This window comes from Crinia signifera, chromosome 3 (genome assembly GCF_055691185.1).
Source record: "Crinia signifera chromosome 3, ASM5569118v1, whole genome shotgun sequence".
NCBI classification, from domain to species: domain Eukaryota; kingdom Metazoa; phylum Chordata; class Amphibia; order Anura; family Myobatrachidae; genus Crinia; species Crinia signifera.
The window spans coordinates 89,980,192-89,998,109 of NC_139219.1; the positions used below are offsets into that span (position 1 = coordinate 89,980,192).

Below are 17,918 nucleotides of genomic sequence, written 5' to 3' on the forward strand. Positions count from 1 at the left end.
TTAAACAGACAAATTTTAAAAGAAGGTGGTGGGGAAAAGGGAGGTTGGGGGGGAGAGGAGTGGGAAGCAGGGGAAGGTGAAAACACAGTCCATAAGCGAATACGATAGCCAGGGCTATTTTTCAGCAGGCTCCAGCAGGAACTGAGGCCCTTATTCTAGTTCACTCTTTCTGACAAAATATTTCTTAGATGGACAAAACCATGTGCACTGCAGGTGAGGCAGGTGTAAAACCCCACCCAAATCTAATTATCTCTGCACAAGTAACACCTGCCTCACCTGCAGTGCACATGGTTTTGTCCATCTAAGGAATATTTTGTCAGAAAGAGTGAACTAGAATAAGGGCCTCAGTTCCTGCTGGAGCCTGCTGAAAAATAGCCCCGACGATAGCATACATAATACAATAATAAACAAAAGAACCGGCACCAGGTACAGGTATGCCAAAAAAATAAGGCTCAAGGCATTAGGAGGAGACTAGATATGCGACAAGTTCTCCAACCCACAGTCACGTCCATTATCATTAGCGGGAGACACGAGGGCCAGGCAAAATGCAGCATGCTTCTGTGTTTGTGGGATGGCAACCAGGACTTTTCTACAAAACATGGGTGTGACTTGCACTGTTTTGTTGTTTACAGACTTCCTGGACCCAGCTGACCTGTTCTGTGGGCCAGGCTGAATAAACGTTGTCTTCCGCAGGCTGACTGAGGATCACAGATGCAGGCGACATCTATTTCTTACAGATGTCTCTTGCTGCATTTACATTGTAGTTTTACCACATTGCACAGCCACTGTATGTACAAAGCTGAATCAGGCCCTGTTATTCTGAATACACAATAACCTTCTCAAAACACATAATAGAAGAGCAAAACAAATTATTACCTGTCATTTACTTTAAAGTGAACATTAAGTTTTTATCATTGGAGTACTCTTTTCTGCCAGATGGCCACTGTTCTTTTTCAAGCATGTACTTGTACTTAGGGTGGCCAATCCAGGGATCGGGATTGGCGGGATCCATGGATTTAGCCCCAAAATGTCCAGGATTAGACTGCGCATGTGCAGTCTAATGCCAGGCAGCATCTGAGCACTTGTACAGACGCTGCCTGGCTGTTCCCGACCCCGGCGTGCAGCCTGCACAGCGTGAATAGGTCATAGGTTACTCTGCGCTGGCCTAACTACTGTACCGCCACCGAAACCTTCTTGCAGCCCGCTCCCGGCGCCACTTCAGGAGCAGCTCCTCCGCTGCCCGGCGCAACACCCACCCACCTGCTCCCACCAAGTAACTTAATCTGGGGGATGGGGTGCGTTTTTTATTTTAGGGATGCTAATCCCGGGATTGAGCATTTTTCAATCCTGATTCCTGGGATTGAAAAAATGCCCCAGGATTGGCATCCCTAGTTATAATCCACTAAAGGCAAAGTAATAGAACAGTCATAGAGGGAAATTTACTAAGGTGAGAGTTCTAGTCCAGATGTGATGTTGCTATGGGAAACCAATCAGATACTATCTAGAAGGTGCTAAATAAAGAATAAGTAGATTCTGATTGGTTGCCAATAGCAACATCATATGTAACATAGAACTCCCATTTTAGTAAATTTCCCCATAGTATAGTATTAGATTGAGAATGTAATGCTGATCTTTCTTAATTCCAGACATCATTAGCATCACAATCATAAGGCACAATGAATACAACTCCAGTTTAGCAGCAACATTATATTATATTTGTATGTTGGTGCCAAGAACACTTAAGACAGCATTTACTGTATATCTGACTCTCTCACAAAATGGCTTCCTCTCTCTAAAGTATCAGACTGTGCTCTGCCTGTCTATCTCAAATTCCCATTAGCTAGTTTTACAGGAGTCTGGGAGTGGGCTTATTGAAGATAAACAGGCTTAGCACTGTGTGACTGTGTCATGCCAGCACATATATTACATATATCTTTACATGTATGTTCATATGTGCTGAGCAGCTCCTCCCTGTAATCTTTGGCCAATGCTGCAGCCCAGGGTCAGCACCCACTGCTGGTATGGACATTTCCCTTAATCAGTTTAACTCACACAGCCTCTATGATACTTTGCTGCGGCTCTCACCGCTGCAACAATGCCTCTTTGGATTTCTTAGACCAGTGGTAGCCAACTCCAGTCCTCGAGAGCTACCAGCAGTGCACATTTTCCAGATGACCAAGCTGCAACGGAGTAATACTAATTACTCACTGACACATTTTAACAGACCCACAGGTGGAGCTAATTATTACTCTTGTGATTCTGTAAGGAGACCTGGAAATCCTAAACTGTTGGTAGCTCTTGAGGACTGGAGTTGGCTACCCCTGTCTTAGACACAATGCTAGTAGTTAGGCCTGCGATTTGGTGGTCATCTAGGGAGCTGGTAGGGCTTGCACCGGCCCTGACTGAGGCTGACTGAATCTATCATCAGGTATTTAGTCACTCAGGTACATTGTTGCTTGCCCGGTCTTAGCTTCAGATCTGTGGCAAAACACCTTGCTCTTATGCTCCACTATTTCCACTCTCTCTCTCCACTGCACATGTGCAGCCAACAATTTCCACTTGTCTCTCATTTTACTCTGCTGCCAGGGGTGGATCTAGAATTTTCTTCTAGGGGGGATGGTTTACTGCTTAATCTTGACCCTCCTCCAGACCTGACTCCTCCCCCTTCTCTGGAACACCGAAATCTGAAGGTGATGTACAGGTGACAGGAGTCATGCAGGGACAAGGCCGGGTGGAGGGAGTGCTCCCATAGCTCCAGCTGCCAGTCAGGAGGAGACGGGAGAGGAGGAGAAGGTGGGCAGAAAGGGGAGTTTTGGGTCAATCGCACAAGACTTCGTATTAGATGGACCCCTATGTATTTATTAAATTATCTGGACAGGGGTGTGCTAACCCAGGACATGGTTGGGAGACATATAGAAAAAAGAGAGAAGAATGTCCTTTGGGTGGGTGCACCTCAAGAAATAAACAAATCTATTAAAATGTAACCTTTATTAACATTTCCTAAAAGGCTGCAAAAATATTAAAACCATACAACATACAGGGGTGGGTTTACACACATTAAAATAAGGTGGCAGGCAGGTGTTGCTGGAAGTTTTTTAATCATCAAGTGTGTGGTGATTGCAGTGTGTGGGGCTGTCCAATCTTGTGCAGTGGATCGCAATATTAGTGAAAGCCGATCTCTCTCTGCTAACAGAATGTATGCCCTAATGGACTGGATTGATAATCTACAGTCTAATACAAAATATCAGGACGTGCTCGAAAGATGATTCCTTGCTTAATGATAAGGTGCCGTGTTTATACTAATCACAGTCATAAACTTCAGTATGTCAGACCTGGATATCTCGGGGTGCCTTCTCTGTGCAAATATCAGAGAGACCTCGACACCGGATGGCCAGTGAATAATAAGCAAGGCTGCTTAGTGGTGCCTCTGGGGTGAAGCGCTGCCCTGTATATGAAGCAGGGGCGTTGAGACCTTCAGAGAAATCTCCACTATGCAGAAAATAGGAGGGACCCTGTATGGGGTATCCTTACTGCGAGCACATATGCAGATTCAAGCCCTTATAAGGGCTATTAAATCTCCACACTGCGAGTACATAAATCAAAATGCAATATAAGAAAAATAACAAAACAGCAACAGAACTGCCTGTGCACCGCTAGCCGGCACGCGCTTCGCAGTTCAGCTTCCTCAGGGCCAACCTGCCTGGGGTCCTGTGAGGGTTTAAATACCCGCTTCTAATCTAATTGGTCCAATTGCTGCGTTCCTCTTTTTGGCGCGTTTATATTGTATGTATACATATCAGCCAATGGCCATCAGGCATGCGACCCACCTCCGGAGCATATAATCGCGTCTCCGGGATATCATCACGTCCTAGACGTTACTAAACATCAGGCGCGTTGTCCGTTGTTAGGGCAACGTTCTGACCAATGACTGAGTGGCGTGGCTTCGGAGCGTGTCATCGCGTCTCCGGTCAGCCAATGGCCATTGGGCATGCGGCACACCTCCGGAGCGTGTAATCGCGTCTCCGGGATGTCATCACGTCCTAGATGCTACTAAACATCAGGTGTGTTGTCCGTTGTTAGGGCAACGTTCTGACCAATGACTTAGGGCGCGGGCGTGGCTTCGGAGCGTGTCATCGCCTCTCCGGGCTGTGGACTTGTGTCTTGTAGTTATGGTAACTGGACATTCTTGTGTTAGTAACCTTATTAGCTGGCGTTCTGAAGATTTACTGTATAATGACAGTCATTTACGTCTGCACATAGATTTGATTGATTAGAATGGTGTCTGCACTTAATTCAATTCAATCGGATCGCTGATTACGTTTCAAGCTAAATATGTGTACTCTGACATTGTTGTCATGGCAACAAACAGTTGCACTTCCCCCGGGGATTTCCATACAGTATCTAATGGTCCCTGAAGTGTGGTATATTGATATCAATGAAAATGAAAGAATTTTTGTTATGAAAGAATTTTTATATAATTCATATATGAAACATTCGAAGATATGTGTGAGTTTTACCTGGCATAAGGATTTGACGTGTAGATGGTTGTATAGGAAGAATTGTAACCACTCTTTGTGGTGTGCCAATATGTCGATTCAGGTAGGACATGTCAGAAATATACTGGTCGGGGTTGGTGGTCATACAAATAATTTCAATTTGACAATCATAAAGTTACCTATATAAGTGGGGTGTCGATCCTCAATGTAGAAAATGTAAGAACATTTTTTGAAAGATTTTTATGAAAAATGGTGACGTAGGAGGTTGAGTGTGAACTCGTGTTATAATATAAGCGCATACCCCCATATGGGTGGGTATGAGATACAGAATTATTTATATAAGGTGTGAAAGCAGTGAATACATGTGGTTGGACAATAAACAGACAGAAGGGAGTGTCAGAGTGTATATCCTTGAATAAAGATCGTAGTTTGGTGGTGTGTGCGTTCTCTTACAAAGGGGAAAAGTCGTGTGCCACACAAAAATAAAAAATAACAAATGAAAAAACACGTGTGATAACTCATAAGAGTCGCATATGAAATGTGAATGAGGGTGAGGGTATCACTGTGTAAGTAATAAGGTGTCCCAAGAGGGTCAAAAAAGGGGATGAAAAGATATAAAAAAAGGAGATTATTGAGTTTCACAGAATCGATAAAGAGACATCAGTTGTATGTTCGGTTGATATGCACATTCACTGATAAAAATAATATTAACCTTATGGTTCTGTGTAGATTGTCCTTATTTTATTAGGATGACATGAGTGGGTGGTTGAGGCAATCATGGGGTGGCATCAGTTAATCAAGATAACCATCCGGAGGCACATGAAAGCTTGGGGAAGTATGAGTCAATGGGGAAGCCTGTGTATTAAAAAGATAAGGAAAAACTTTCCTCAATTTAGTAATGGAGAAAGAAATGTCAGGATGGTCGTATCATTGATTCCGAGTGAAGGGATGTGTAGGATGCTGGTATAAATCTGATAAGGCCCCATAAGGGTATACAATAGTGCTACCAGATCGTCCAGCATAAGGGTAGTGTCGCGAAGTAAATTTGATTGGTGTTTGTGTCAAATAATGCATCCCCAGAGGTCTATTGCTCTGGATAAATGGGGGAAGAGGGATGTTTATCTCACAGAAATGCAGAATAGCTATTCTCTTCATTTAGACCCCTAGGTGCCATGGTGTCCATCATGAAGATAAGTCGTGTTTCTTGTTTCAAAAGTTCTGTGTCTATATCACCTCTCCTAATCCCCAGGTCAACTTGTAGCATGCCGTATGCTTGTAAACCTGCCGGTTTGCTTTGATGGTACCTGTAGAAGTGTCTAGCAACCGGGGTTAGAATTTTCATTGCTTGCTTGTCTTTTTCGGCATTCCTTATGCTGGCTAGATGTTCAAGTATCCTATTTTTCAGAGGCCTTTTGGTTTTCCCAATGTAATGTTTATGGCACGGGCATTCCAAATTGTACACTACTCCCACTGTGTTACAATTTATGTAATTCTTGATCTTGGTTGTGTGTCCGAATTTGTCTGTGTATTCTTGTTTCTGAGTCATGGCTGTACATGCTTTACATGACCCACATTTGAAAGAGCCAGTTCTCTGTTGTGTGGGTTTATGTATTTTATCCATATGACTCTGGACCAGAATGTTCTGGAGATTTTTACTTCTTCGCCAGCTAAGTTTTACTCTATCTTCCAGAATGTCCGCCAAGTCTGGATCTGTCTTCAGGATGTGAATATGTTTATCAAGGATGCCTTGTACTTGTCGCCACTCTTGGCAGAACGTACCAATGAAGCGTACAGTATCATCATCTTTATTGGTCCCTTAGGATACTTTGGGTACCAATAGTTGCTCTCTCTTGTACGTGTTTGTGTCATTGAAAGCCTTCCTTACACCTCTTTTGCTGTATCCTCTGTCTGTCAGGCGCGTACTCAATTCTTTTGCCCTCTTCCTGTAGATGTTGTCATTGGAGCAGTTTCTCTTTGTCCTGAGAAGTTCCCCCTTAGGGAGGCCTTTGATGACAGGCGGGTAATGGGAGCTGGTACTGTGTAGCAATGAATTTGTTGCTGTCTCCTTTCTGAACAGATCTGTGGTCAGGGAGCCATCATCCTCAATAGTGATGCGCAGGTCCAGATAATTAACACCTTCCTTACTCATCTCATATGTAAGATGTAAATTGAGATGGTTTTTATTGAGAATGGTAATCATTTCGATAAACAGGTCTCGATCTCCCTCCCAAAGTATGAGGAGATCGTCTATGTATCTCACCCACAATAATATGTGGTCTGTGAACCTGTCGTTGGCTTCGCTAAAGACGACCTCTCTTTCCCACCACCCCAGGTACAGGTTGGCATACATGGGGGCACAAGTGCTCCCCATCGCAGTCCCCCGTACCTGGAGGTAGAATTGCTCGTTACAAACGAAATAGTTCTTAGTCAGGACAAATCGTAAGAGTCGGATGACCAATTCATGGAGGTCGTCATTTTTGTCCATTTTTAAGAAATATTTGACCGCTTCAAGGCCGTATTGGTGGTGGATGCTCGTGTACAGACTTTCCAAGTCGCAGGTTATTATCCAGATGTCTTTATTGATGAACACATCTTGAAGTTTGTTAAGCACCTCCATAGTGTCCCTCACGTACGATGAGAGTAGTAAGTACATGTTCTCTCAGATGGGCATCGACCAATTGGCTCGCTCTTTCTGTGAGGCTGCCTATGCCAGACACTATGGGTCGGCCGGGCGGTGTCTTTTCATTCTTGTGGACCTTGGGAAGGAGAGCACGTCCTGATATTTTGTATTAGACTGTAGATTATCAATCCAGTCCATTAGGGCATACATTCTGTTAGAAGAGAGAGATCGGCTTTCACTAATATTGCGATCCACTGCACAGGATTGGACAGCCCCACACACTGTGCAATCACCACACACTTGATGATTAAAAAACTTCCAGCAACACCTGCCTGCCACCTTATTTCAATGTGTGTAAACCCACCCCTGTATGTTGTATGGTTTTAATATTTTTGCAGCCTTTTAGGAAATGTTAATAAAGGTTACATTTTAATAGATTTGTTTATTTCTTGAGGTGCACCCACCCAAAGGACATTCTTCTCTCTTTTTTCTAGAGGAGGAGAAGGTGTCCTTCAGGTGAAGGTACAGTGGAGAAAGTTCGGTGTAAGCAGTATATTTATAGATCAGTGGATTCTGCTTAAGCCTCTTCTGAATAGAAACAAATAGCTACAAAGTGAAAAGTTACCTGCACCATCCATAATACTCTGCAGCCAGGGCTTTAGCAGCACAGTGTTATACTTATTCATTTCTTCCAGTGCTGAGTGTGTTTGTCCAGCAGGGGGCGTGCCGCCGCCACCACCACCCACTCAACTGTACAGAAGCTTTCTGATTGAATCCCGCTGCACTAGAATCTCCTCCTCCCCGGATTCATCCTGTCACATGGCTGCTGCTGCTGGAATTGGTAGCTGTGTGTGTGTGACTATGTACCTGGATGAGAAGGTGTGTGACATGCAGCAGGTCCTGGCCTTGTGTCACTGCCATTGTGATCATTACAGCAGGTGCACTAATTACTACCAGCTGTACTGTGCAGGTCCCTCAAGTGTAACTATGGACAGGAGTCGTCACCAGTGTGTGCGCTCCTGTCTCACCCCCGGCCGCATTTCCCCATTGCCACCTCCCAGCCCAAACGGCCATCACCGCTACCTCCATTAACCTTGCACCCGACAGTGGTGGAAGAGTAACTGACGGCAGTCTAGGGGAGGCGACCGCCCCTTTTGCCCCCTTAAATCCGCCCCTGTCTGCTGCTCCACCTACTAGCTTCCTGCATAACATTGCCCAGTGGCTTTCATTGACGCCATGAGTATCACATTATTAATAATATTATTATTATTATTGTTAACAGTTTCTTATCTAGCGCATACATATTCCGCAGCACTTTACAGAGAATATTTGAACATTCACATCAGTCCCTGCCCCAGTGGAGTTTACAATCAATATTCCCTATCACATGTACATGCACACACAGACATTCTAGGGTTAAATTGTTGGGAGCCAATTAGCCTACCAGTATATTTATACTGCATATTTATACTGAATATACAGTACAGTTAGGGTTATTGGGGTTGGGATCATTTGGTCTATTGCATTATGGTAGAAAGTCATTAGGTCGAATCCATTAGGTCGACATGCTAAAAGGTCGACATGACTCTAGGTCGACATGGGAAAAGGTCGACATGATTCTAGGTCGAAAGGTCATTAGTTCGACAGGTCATTAGTTCGACAAGGTCATTAGTTCGACATTGTCTATGTCGACATTCACAAGGTCGACATGGGGTTTTTCACTGTTTTTTTACCTGAATGTCAACACAGTCGACGTGGACACAGTTTAAAGTGCACTGCATCCCCTCGCATCGCTCGCTGCGCTCGCTATGCGTCGAGCACGGTGCCTCGCTACGCTCGGCACACTATTTTATTCTCCCACCACGCCCTAGTGGATGGTAGGGCATGAAATACCGCCTGTCGGCACATGTTGGCTCAAAAAACAGTGAAAAACCCCATGTCGACCTTGTAAATGTCGACATAGACAATGTCGAACTAATGACCTTGTCGAACTAATGACCTGTCGAACTAATGACCTTTCGACCTAGAATCATGTCGACCTTTTCCCATGTCGACCTAGAGTCATGTCGACCTAATGACTTTCTACCATAATGCAGTAGACCAAATGACCGCATCCCGGTTATTGTGGGAATCGAACCCATGACCTCAGTGCTGCAAGGCAGTAATGCTAACCATTACACCATCCACACCATCATAGGCGTGCGCAGCCCATTTCATTAGGGGGTGCACCATTGGAGGGGCGTGTTCATCACTACCTACTGGGTGTGTCCATTACCGCCTACTGGGCGTGTCCATCACCTCCTATTGGGTGTCAATGCAAACTAAATAGAAGGTGACTTATTTTTTTTATATGCACTTCAGAATTAATCATTTCCCCCACACATACACCAGAAACAGGGACAGTGTGTGATGAAGGCGCGCTTCAAAAATTTATACTGTAATGCCCATTACACATAAATTTACACATATTGCCACCCAATGTAATGCCCATTACACATAATGACAGTATGACACACACCATAATGCCCATCAAACATAATGCAACACACCGTAATGCCCATTATACATAATGCCACCCATTGTAATACCCATTACACATCATGCCACCACACGTAATGCCTACTACTAATTATACAACACACCGTAATGCCTACTACACATTACACTACACACCGTAATGCCTATTACATATTATGCCACATACAGTAAGTGAAGCTTACCTACATGCTTCTTGCCAGGGGTTTTATTCTATTAGGGATTACATGCTTGTTGCTAGAGGGAGCTGCATGCTCATTGCTAGGAGAAATGACATGCTCATTTCTAGGGAGTTACATGCTCATTGCCAAGGGGGGTGGTCACATGCTAGTTGCCTGGGGGAAGTTATATGCTTGTTGTCAGGGGGAGGGGGGTTGCATGCTCATTGCCAAGGGGATTATATGTTCATTGCTTCTTGTGCCTCCTCCCTGGCACCAATGTGTGGTGCCCATTACCCTACACACAGCCCTGATGCGGGATCGGGGTATATTTAGGGGGCTGCAGCCAGGGCCCCAGTGCAACTTCCCAGGACCCCCCTAGAAGCGTGCAACTTCACAGGACCCCCCTAGAAGCATTGAAACCTTATATATATATATATATATATATATATATATAGATATCTATATATATATATCTATATATATATATATATATATAGATATATATATATATATACACAAACACACATCTCAACAATGGTGCAAACAAAGGCAGTGGTACTCCTCTAGGTTTTCATTACATTTTAGTTGCAAAGTTGTGAATTGCAATGTTTCGTGGTCATAGAACCCCTTTATCAAGGTGTAAAAGGATTCTATGACCCCGAACGTCAGAATTCACATCTTTGCTACTAAAATGTATTGAAAAGGCTGTGGAGTGCCTGGCTTCATACATAAGATACTATGATTGATGTGTGTGTGTGTGTGTGAATGTATGTATACGGTATATACTATATATATATATATATATATACATACATACATTCATAGTATCTTATGTATGAAGCCAGGCACTCCACAGCCTTTCCAATACATTTTAGTAGCCAGGCAGAGAATTGTACTTACAGAACAGCCACATTTTTTGTGCAGTGTCGGCTCGAGCACAGCCTCCCTGCCTGAGCTCCTCCATAGCCGTGCATGAGCTCCTGCATGTCCCGCACGGTGCACCATCATTACAGTCCCAGCGGCTGCTGCAGACACAGACAGATTCGCAAGATAATGAAATCATCATCTCGCGAGAGTGTCTGCAGAGCTCCGCAGCAGCGGGGGACTACTGCTGCCGCTGTCATTACACTGACAGCGGCCTCTGACCTCTACTCCTCTCTTCATACTCGCCGCCCGGCCGCCCACGCTCCCGCTGCCGATTTATATATAGAGGTGACCGCTGTCAAACTGTGTTTGTCTTGACCCAGATGGCCAGACCCCACTTACAGACTGCGGCTGCTGGGCATTAGGAGGTGCCTGTGCACCCCCGGCACCTACCGTGCGCACGCCTATGCACACCATCCGTACTGCCCTATACATGTGCTGTAGCTAACTTTAATAAATAGACCCCTAAGTTCTGATTGGATGAATAGGTAACTAAGCCACATAGGGCCTAATTAAGATCTATGCTAATGCATTTGCAGCTACAATCCTATATGTAGCATATGTGAGAAAGAATACAAATGCTGCATCTGCCTGTAAATGGATTGTGGTGCCCACTGACAGCCCCACATACAAACACGCAGAGGTGGTCATGTATACTCATAATCAACCATCTGAGTAACCTTATATTATGTAGATTGGACAGGGCACTGAGGTGTTAGTGCCATGTTATCTGTGTATACGATCACAGATGTATGCCGATACACCCCACTTCCTGTAACAGCCCCTAAATGGTCCCTGACTGTCAATCAAATTGACAGTATCCAGAATTACCTTGTACAGCCAGCAGCATGCTATGTAGCTCTTGAATGACACAGGTTCCTATTTAGTATTCGATTCATTTTAGGGAGCAGGATTAGAACTAAAATATAACTACTGGCTGGATTTCTCATTTAAGCTATTTCCTCTCATTACTAAGTTTGACATTGTCAATATTAGTTGGTTTGACCTAAGAACGGCCTAACTTCACACCAGCTATTCAATATCTATGATTCATTTGTCTCATTATATCATTGCAGCAAGCAGCCTTCTTTCTTGTTCACTCTTATTTCTTAAAGATGTCTGAATATAAACACCACTAAATAAAAATGCAGTGCCATTGATAATTTCTAATAGAATCATTAATATGTAAATACCAACTTTTCCTCTACCTCCCCCCATGGCAGCCATCACCTGTGGGTTCTTCCGATCTCTGGGTAGTAACTGGAAAGGAAAAAAAAGACACCGGCCCCTACAAAATGCACCACCCATCCTGGCCTCTGTGTCTTTTTTCCTTACCGGGTAGTGGAAGTGGCTTACCCCGGGAAGTCTGTATGGTTCCCCCGCTGCCACTTTGGGCATCCTGGCAGGTAGCAGAAGGTCGGAGCCTGCCTTCTGGAGGCATTGAATATGTGCCTGTAGTCGCAGGCAATCCCCTGTTCCTGGGTGTCCAGACACGGCGGCGTCCTCAGGCAGGCGGATTTTGAATGATGTTAGCCAGGACATGCCTGGCCTGGGTTTTTCCACAGGTGAAACCGGGCTGGATATCATCGGCAGGCGCAGTGCACATTAGGAATGTGCTGGACGCCAGGTTGGCAGCACAGAGGCAGCGTGATGCTGTTCATCAGGGGACCTGCAAACCTACTACATTGGATCTTGGTAGCTAAGCTGTGCGACAAAGTGGGGTATATTCAATGCTCTTTAGCAAGCTGTGATGGCGAGAAGTGCTGATTGTTCGCCGTCACAACTTGCGGGTCAGTATTCAACTGACCCCTCCTGAATATTGACCCCCTGCACCTGCTGTTTCCACCTTAAAGACTTGATATCGGATGAATTGAATCATCCAGATAAAAGAGTCAATGTACCTCCAAAGATACTTGAGATGTATCTATTTGAACAGGAGCAGGTCCTCACATGGGAAGAACCGTCTAAGGGGGACACAGCTATAGCTTGTATCTCTTAAAAAATGATGTTACCTCTAGAGAAGGCTAATGTATTTAAAGACCCAATGGATAGACGGATAGAATTGGGGCTAAGGAAACAGCATTCAACAACAGGTGCAGCATTGAAGCCGGCTGCAGCCATGGCTGTAACCTCGAGAGTGCTCAGAGGATGGTGCCAGGAGTTAGAATCTGAAATGTTGGATGGCATTAAGAGGTCTGACTTGCTTAAAATAATACAGAACATTCAATTAGCTGTTAAATTCTTATGCAATACCTCAATGGATTCGAGACGGGCCAACACAACTGCCACAGTAGCCAGAAAGGCTCTTTGGTTAAAGCCCTGGGCGGCAGATGTCCAGTCTAAAAAAAAAATTAGGGTACTTGTTTCCTATCTGGGCGCCCGCTAAGTTAATTGCGCACCATGCTATTCTCCGTAGAGAAATCGGATCGCATCGCATCGTACACATACACGATATTGAACGATGCGATGCGATGCGATCCGATTCGATTTCCCATAGGAAACAATGTGAAATGGCTCAATTTAGCCAAATTGTCATAGGAACAATAGTAAATGGGCCAAAAACACCCCTGAACATTGAAATGTCCCCCCAAAAGTAGTTGACGCCACCCCGCCATCAACGTGAACCCGAAGCATGGCGAGCGCAGCGAGCCCGCGAGGGGCGGCGGTACGCGTCCTCCGACCTTTTCATGCCCTACTATCCACTAGGGCGTGGAGTGAGAATAGAATAGTGTGGCGAGCGCAGCGAGCCACCGAGCCCGAAGCGTGGCGAGCGCAGCGAGCCCCGCGAGGGGACGCGGATACCTTCACAGGTAAACGCGTCCCTTCGCGGGCTTCCCAGGTGTCCGCGTCGCCATGGACACCTGGGAAGCCCGCGAGGGGACGCGTATAACTGTGAAGGTATCCGCGTCCGCTCGCCACGCTTCGGGCTCGGTGGCTTGCTGCGCTCGCCACACTATTCTATTCTCACTCCACGCCCTAGTGGATAGTAGGGCATGAAAAGGTCGGAGGACGCGTACCGCCGCCCCTCGCGGGCTCGCTGCGCTCGCCACGCTTCGGGTTCACGTTGATGGCGGGGTGGCGTCAACTACTTTTGGGGGGACATTTCAATGTTCAGGGGTGTTTTTGGCCCATTTACTATTGTTCCTATGAGAATTTGGCTAAATTGAGCCATTTCACATTGTTTCCTATGGGAAATCGAATCGGATCGCATCGCATCGCATCGCATCGTTCAATATCGTGTATGTGTACGATGCGATGCGATCCGATTTCATTACGGTGCCGTACGTAGAAAACCTGGGCGCCCAGATAGGAAACAAGTACCAAAATTAGTTTCTCTGGCGTTTAAAGGCAGTTACCTGTTTATTCAGCAACTGTATGAACTCATCACCAAAATGTCTGGGGTTAATGCTGGGTACACACCAAAACTATTTGGATTGGATGCAAATCGTATGCAAACCGTATGCAAATTGTGCGATCCGATTTGCATTTGATTTGCATATGATCCGATCCCAATCCGATCCCATCTGTATTCAGATGAATGGATCTTATACAGATCCTACCTGCAGCAGGTAGGATCGGAATTGGATCCAATTCAGATCCAACCAATCGATTTTGACCCAATCTGCATCCAATCTGCATCCAATTGGTCTGAATTGGATCCAGATTGATGGGATTGTGCCCAAATTGTTTTGGTGTGTACCCAGCATAAGTCAGTTGGCTACCTCAGGACAGAGTTGGAAAGAAAGGCCCTTCGAATAGGGAATTTAGGTATCAGCCTCAAGACTATAGAGTTGTCATAGCATACAGACCAGGGAGAAGTTACAGGAGGAATGTCTGGGCAAATTCAAGAGCGATTTTCGTGGCCAAAGGGGAAGAGAGGGTAGATTTCCCTCTCATCAAAACCCACAAAGACGCCAGGCCAGCAAAAGTTGGGAGCCAGGCTACTACAGTTCAGAGACACCTGGGAAAGATCAACCACGGACAGATGGGTTTTAGAGATAAAAAGAACAGGGTACAAGATAGAGTTAAAAAAAAAATCAAAGAGTTTCCTTCCTAAAATCCCCAGTTCCCCAGGACGGGGTGGCAAAGTGAGCATTGTTTACAAGTTTTAGAGAGATGATGGATCAGAATGTAGTGGTGCAAGTGCCCTTATTCGAAAGGAAATCAGGGATGGTACTCCAGATTCTTTGTGGTAATGTCTATTATTTATGTATGCACTCTTTTTTTCACACACTCTCTACCTCCAAACATATAGTAGGGACTTTCATACTTATAATTTGGTACTCTTTACCTAGAACGGCGCCCATCGCGGTCATCGCGTGCACATCGCGGCCACATTATTGGGCACCCGCGATGCGACCGACGCTGTGGAAAACAGTCAAGTGAAAAACAGATAAAAAACAGCAAATGACATGGCATCCCTCAATTGTAAAAAAAAAAAAAAAAATTGCAGATTCAACGTTAGACTATTAAATGACATATAATTTAATGGCATCCCTTAATTATAAGACAAGATAACATTAAAACCGCGCACATATCGCGGTAATTGCGGGCACATCGCGGCCACATTACTGGGCACACGTGATGTGACCGTTACGATCACGACGCGATCAACGATCGTGTCGCGTGTCGGTTGCATCACGGGTGCCCATGGCCGTCATGTGGCCGCAATCACCGTGATGGGTGAGCAAAAAGCAACAAAATACAATAGAAAAACACATCAAATTACATGCCATCCCTCAATTAGAAGACAATGAAATAACACACGACACAGGTTATGATTTTTAAATAATCACTTTTTTTTATTTTTGGCCAATGGGGGGAAGGTCATTCTTCTGGGGGAAGGTCATTAACAGTTTAGGAGAATAGATGCCTCATGGGAAAAATTGCATTACAACAAGGCAAATTGGAATGAGGCATACAAAAAATGGGGCTTAATGTACAACAAGGAACCATGATGCAAACATGCACTGGGTACGGAACAAAATGCAAATATGCGGAACAGTCAATGGTGAAGGCGCAAAACGAGTACGGACAGCTTAAAGTTCAGGAGTCCGATACTGCGACCCTCAGTAACCGAAATTATGGTCTACGAGCTAAAAAGTTCATCTTGGAGCAAATAACAAACAGAGTAGAACGAGGACATTGCTGCATGGCACAATAATTTAAAACCAATAAAGCCAAATTGATAATTAATTGAAATCGCGCTCTTCACCTGGGAGGGGACTTTGTGTGCTCAACAGAGCACTTGAAATAGTCCCAGGCAAAGACGAAGGGTCTGTGACTGGTGGCATAGGGGGCCTCGGCGCGTACATAAAAGGGTGAGGAGGAGGAGGCGGAGCATAACCCGACGCACTGTACGAAGGGTAGTGATAGGGGTATTTGGGCGTTTGGGCCACTTGCCTTACGATCGTGGCAGATAGCTCTATGTTGCACTCAGCAGAGAGACTTCTCTCTGTTGCGCGCATCATAGTGCAATATACCAACCTCTTACAATGCAGGAGCTGGTCTTTCTCCATGCTCCGCATTTCCACGGCAAGGTTGTTTGCGAAAATTTGACAATCGTCAGGGGGATTTTGTACTGCCTCCGGTACAGACCTGCAACAATGCCCTTGGACATTGGGAGCAGTGCTGGACAGCTGTCTTCTGCGGCGCCTCCTCGGGAGAGCGGGTGTAGTGCTCTCCGTCATTGGAGTAGTGTCCACCTCCGCAACTGTCGCAGACTCCTGCTCTGTCTCAGGGGGAACTTCCTAGAAAGAAAAAAAAAGGGCAAATGGTAATAACATGACATTTCACAGTCACTTACATGCAAGACATGTCACAGCAAATACTTACAACGTCCACACTCTCCGCTGCACCGGACGAAGAGGTGTCCTCCGTATCCGTTCCCCCTGTTCCACTCTGTTCTCTCTGCTCCAAGATGAACTTCATCCGCTCGTAGTACCATAATTTCGGCACGTAGACGTCTTCAGCATCGGCTCCGGAACTTTGAGACTGCCGTACTCGGTTAAACTCCTTCACCATGACTGTCCGCATATTTGTCATTTTCTTCTGCACCCAGGCGATGTTTGCATCAGGTTCCCGTTTTCGACAGAGAGCCACCATTTTCTGATATGCCTCATTCCTCTTTGCCTTGTTGTAATAGTCTTTATCCTTCTTCTCCCAGAGGCATCTATTCTCCTTGTACATGTCAATGACCTTCGCCAAGAAGCTGTTTGAAGCAGTTCGTTTCTTAGACATTGCTTGAAAAATGAAACACAAACAAAACCATCTATAAGTAATTGATGTCTATACGGTACTTGTGTGGTATCAACTCCCATGCCATCTGATGTGATGCGATACCATTTTTCCCAAAAATCATTGACATTTGCCAGTGTACCACCCCCACTATCCACGCGCACCCGAAGCGTGGCGAGCGCAGCGAGCGCAGCAAGCCCCGCGAGGGGCGGCGGTACGCATCCTCCGACCTTTTCATACCCCCACTATCCACGTCGGCGTGGAGTTGAGAATAGAATAGTGTGGCGAGCGCAGCGAGCCACCGAGCGCGAAGCATGGCGAGCACCGAGCACCGAGCCCGAAGCATGGCGAGCACCGAGCCCGAAACGTGGCGAGCGCAGCGAGCCCCGCGAGGGGACGCGGATACCTTCACAGGTTAGCGCGTCCCTTCGCGGGCTTCACTGTATACGAGCGCAGCGAGCCCCGCGAGGGGACGCGGATACCAGTGAAGCCCGCGAAGGGACGCGCTAACCTGTGAAGGTATCCGTAATGTGTACATTACACAGCTCAATGCCCGCGATGCCCGCGATGACCGCGATTTGATGCACTTTTAGCACTACTAAAGTTAACATTGAAATCGCGGTCATCACGGTCATCGCAGGCATTGAGCTGTGTAATGTACACCTCAATGCCCGCGATGACCGCGATTTCATCCACTAATGTCACTCAAACTGGAAAACTGCATGCAGGGAAGACAGGAAGTGTCCCAGCATGCAATTCACTCTGCAGACAGCGCGGAATCCATGACACACCCTGCCCCTGCATAAAATGTAAGTGCCTTGAAGCGTTTCTAAATAAATTTGAAGAATTGGGGGGGGGGGGGGGGGGGGGAAATGATAGGGGGGGGAGGGAGGGAGGGAGGGGGGGTGAGAGGAGGGGGGCAGATGGCTTGTGGGGAAGAAGGGT

The 17,918-nt window shown here is 45.8% G+C and overlaps 1 protein-coding gene across 1 annotated transcript; it reads right to left on the reverse strand.

Annotated features, from left to right (window-relative positions):
* Positions 1-15,928: 15,928 nt before the first annotated feature.
* Positions 15,929-16,976, reverse strand: LOC146062886 (uncharacterized). Its single transcript, XM_083174892.1, has 2 exons — positions 16,572-16,976; positions 15,929-16,486 (listed from the first exon to the last, which is right to left on the reverse strand). Exons 1-2 carry the CDS (start codon positions 16,974-16,976, stop codon positions 15,929-15,931), a joined length of 963 nt encoding a protein of 320 aa, XP_083031018.1.
* Between the last annotated feature and the right edge of the window lie 942 nt (positions 16,977-17,918).